General features: G+C 44.6%; 1 protein-coding gene across 1 annotated transcript; it reads right to left on the minus strand.

Moving 5' to 3' along the window:
• Positions 1-919: 919 nt before the first annotated feature.
• Positions 920-2,090, minus strand: LOC117897400. Its single transcript, XM_034806225.1, has 4 exons — positions 1,851-2,090; positions 1,614-1,784; positions 1,360-1,557; positions 920-1,300 (listed from the first exon to the last, which is right to left on the minus strand). The coding sequence occupies exons 1-4, from the start codon at positions 1,914-1,916 to the stop codon at positions 1,070-1,072; spliced, it is 666 nt and encodes a 221-aa protein (XP_034662116.1). The 5' UTR covers positions 1,917-2,090; the 3' UTR covers positions 920-1,069.
• Between the last annotated feature and the right edge of the window lie 1,759 nt (positions 2,091-3,849).

Below are 3,849 nucleotides of genomic sequence, written 5' to 3' on the forward strand. Positions count from 1 at the left end.
GGGGTCGGAAACGTTTCCTTCTGTGCGTTACATACAACCGTTATCCGCACAAATACAATATACCCTATTTACTCTTCGAGTACCGGGTATAAAAAATGAAGTGAAAACTCGACTCCTCCGTGACAACAAACTTCGCGAATCAAAAGTCGAGGCTGCTCACGCGAGGCTGCTGTAAAACTTTTCCTAAGTTTTCTTTCAAAAATGAATCCAACAGATATTATCTGATTTCTTTTCTTGATATTTGTTGGATCATTGTTTAGAACTTAAGTCATCGAGTAAAATATAGTCAGAGCTTCAATCATCAATAGTATTTTTTATTTATGTATATATTGTATGCTAAGTGCATACAATTGTATCTGTGTAATGATTTCAATAGGTCGTGACTTTAATATATTTCCGCATGGTCGATGATTTTGGATTAAAGTTCCGCTGGGCAAAGTACAATTTTGGTTGGCATCTTTTTTGTGGGAGCCTCGACAGGCCAATGATCTGCCCGTGTTCTGTGCCCTCCAACGTCGTCAGCTTGAACAGGCCTCTCGAGTGTCAAGCTGAAATGAAAGCGAAAACAAAACTGTGCATCAACGAGTCCTTGAACCCGAACAAATAAAGGAAAAGGGGACATGACATTGGCCATGACCTGTTAAGGTCAACTTGTGCTGCCACAATGTTGCAGCGCTTGTTGAATGCATCGAAAGACGCTGTCAAAGTTGGCAAAAACTACAGAAAACAAGAAGAAAGGCAGAAAAGAGCAAACGAAAAGCGCACAAGAGCAGAAAATGCGAGTGGAATAAACAAGCAAAAAAAAAAAGGCAAGCAAAGAAAAGCCGCACTAAGCAACGCAAAAGCCAATCAAGAGCATTATGCCCCAAAGCGTGGCATTTGGAATAAAGGGTTCAACGTGGAACGTTGTTCAACCCACCAATTTTTCGAGGGTCCGAGCCCAAACAAAAATACAAAAACTTGTATAGTGGCGTGCCTCAAGCGGGCAGCATTATAATTTCAATGAAGATACTTGCGTTGAAGGGGCAGCAGAGGTGCTATCCGAAGTGGAATCCGAGGTCTTGTGTCTTCATTTGTTCTGGACGTTCTTTGGTGCTTTTTCGTTTGTTAACGATGCCCGATTCTGCTGTTGCTGTTGCTGTTGCAGCGGATTTGATTGCGGCGGCATAGGCGGATGACTTTTCAACAGAGACTCGAGATAGGCCTTGTCGCTCTCGTATTTGGCCTCGTTCTGGTGATGTCTTCGCAGTCTAACGGCCAGCCACCAACCGGCAATGTTGACAGAAACTTGAACGGCTACCTAAATATATGTACAATACAAGCTGATTGATATGAATGCTTGAGTGATTGACTGCATACCTGAACAATGTTGATGGTCAAAAGCATTGCATCGCCAATGCCTTCGTCCAAAGTTTCATGAGTATGGGCGACACGCGACAGCTTGTTGCGTCGTTCCAGTTTCACAGAATTTATAAAGTATCCCTGATCTCGCAATACATGGCGATAGTACAGTGTAAAAAGATCCAAGACGGTGAGAAAACAAATGCCAGTGGAGTACTACAGGAGAGACAGTTCAAAGTTCAAAGTTAAGGATAGAAGCGGATTATACTCACAGCGGCCACACCCCAGACGGAGTCATAGAACAGCGAAATGAAGCCAGCGAATGCCCAAATGGCCAGAAAGATGCCCAGGCAGATGCGAGTTATCAGATAGCCGAGGAAATTGGTTTTGCTATAGTACAGCAGCAGGGTGCCATTATTAGCGGCCTTTAGCTCGCCATCAATCTATGGAGAGGCACGGGGACACTGATTAAATATGCTTTTCCTTTACCCATCAGAATGATAGACAACCTGCACAAGGAGCGTCAGGCAAACGACAAGCAGCTTGAGCTTGTGGGTGGAAATGCAGCAGCACATGATCCAAGAAGAACTCTACGACCTCCTGGACTCTCTTTAAACATAAATATAATGTGCGTGTGGAAGGGATGCTATCCAAACATCTGGGCAAACTTCTGAGATGCGAAACGTAATTCGTGATCCAAAAACGATTACAAAATTATTAAATTCTATTTAAATTTGGTCGACAATTGTTTTGACGTTTGTGGCAAAATGATAGTAAATAAAAATGTGGCTAAAGTTTTTACAACTGATACTTGCAGGTAGCTGAGATGTGGTGTTCCTTCTGGAGTCTCTATAGAAATGGTTTGGTAACTGCCATGGCCCATGCCCTTGTGCTATTAACCAAAAGTGCCATATATAAACTCTCATTCTATGTTCCCCATGGGGCAGTGAGTATTCCGCAACAAATCCTAGATCCTACTTAATGGAGCCATCTGTACGGACTCTTGCCTTTTTCCTTTAAGAAGCAAATCAATAGAAATTGTTTTAAATGTCCAAAAGCTCATTGAGTAGGAAGGTTGCCACGGGACATGGTCTGAGTGCCATCGCTGCCATTGTTGTGGGAGTCGAGTGGTGCGGGGTCACTCCACTTGTTCTCGTGGTTTGGCACTAGGTTTGATTATCATATTACGTTGCCCATCGCCCTTTGCCCCTTACCGCTCGGGCAACTCGCAAAAAGCCGTTTACGGCTGTTTATTAAAAGCCAAAGAACATTTTGACCAGTCGCTGGGTTCCCTAAGCCCCCCTATCCTCCTCTATGAGGGCCGTATCCTTATTGAATTTTGTGTTGATTTGTTTGCACTTTGGAGGCCATCAAAGTTCTGGGGCTCTCGAAATGTGGTAGAAGTCTCGGGGCCGAAAATCGCTTTAGGCGTTCGTGTGTGTGGCTATCATAATGTGGGTTAGTGTAAGGATAAACTGTATCCTGTTTCTAGGGTCACACAACACACAGAAATAAACACTTCTCACACCGAGACATTGAGAGGAAAGGAGAGATTTGGAGAGATTGAGGGAGGACACAGTTTTTAATGCTGTTGAAACTTGTCAGCACTCCACACACTCATATAATATCAACTCGATTAAACGAAAGCCCCTTCCTCTGTGTCCTTGGGTCCTACACCTTCGCACCCTTGTCGCCTACAGTGCCTAGTGTTTTTGGCAGGCAATAAAGCATCTGCAGGGTTTCCTTGAGGCTGCCGCACAATGCGGCATATGGTGTGGCATCCAGGGGCTTGGAGCTGCCCAGAGTCAACTTGATTCTAGCGAAGGGATACTCGGGTGCTCCTTGGGGAAATGCAACTAAAATTTCATTTCAATGGAGATGTAAGAGTAACTACTCGCTATGACAGACACAGTTAAAGTCACGAATATTTGAAGGTTCCAAACTATCCTACAAAAAAGACGAACTTTCGCTCAAATCTGAGCTTGAATGGGTTTTCCAACATTGCAAAGATTATTTTAAAATATGTTGTAGTGGACTGTGCGTTGTAATCTCAGTGTGAATGTGAATGTGTGTGTGTGTGCCATACATCGTAAAAGGGCAAGGCAGGGAGACACTGCAGAGGGGAGAAGCTCTTGCTCCTGCTGCTGTCCATTGTTGTCTGGCTGCTACCTAGTGCTTCTGCTTCTGCCACTGCCCCAGATCCCTGCACTATTCAATATTGTTCAAAAGGGGGGCTTCGGGGACTGTCTGCGGTAAGCCTTGCGTCATGTGCCACGCCCCGAGCTCCCCAGCCCTCTCTCTCTCTCTCTCTCTCTCTGTCACTGCTTTTGGCCCTTTGTCCAATGTAAACAATTTAATTTGCTTAGTTGGCGTAATATTCGCCATCAATAAAGAAGAGCACGAGTGTGCGTGCGCGAGTGTGTGTCTGTGTGTGTGTGTGTGTGTGTGTGTGGCAAACAATGAATATCGATAACAGGCAAGAAGCGGAGGAAGAGGCCAAGAGGCTGT

Source organism: Drosophila subobscura, chromosome A (genome assembly GCF_008121235.1).
Source record: "Drosophila subobscura isolate 14011-0131.10 chromosome A, UCBerk_Dsub_1.0, whole genome shotgun sequence".
Classification (NCBI taxonomy): Eukaryota; Metazoa; Arthropoda; class Insecta; order Diptera; family Drosophilidae; genus Drosophila; species Drosophila subobscura.

Coding starts and splice junctions, on each gene's coding strand:
- LOC117897400 (XM_034806225.1), bottom strand. CDS start 1,916: ATGTGCTGCTGCATTTCCACCCACAAGCTCAAGCTGCTTGTCGTTTGC. Junction 1,558..1,613: donor CCGTCTGGGGTGTGGCCGCT/GTGAGTATAATC, acceptor TCTCTCCTGTAG/TACTCCACTGGCATTTGTTT. Junction 1,301..1,359: donor TGACCATCAACATTGTTCAG/GTATGCAGTCAA, acceptor ACATATATTTAG/GTAGCCGTTCAAGTTTCTGT.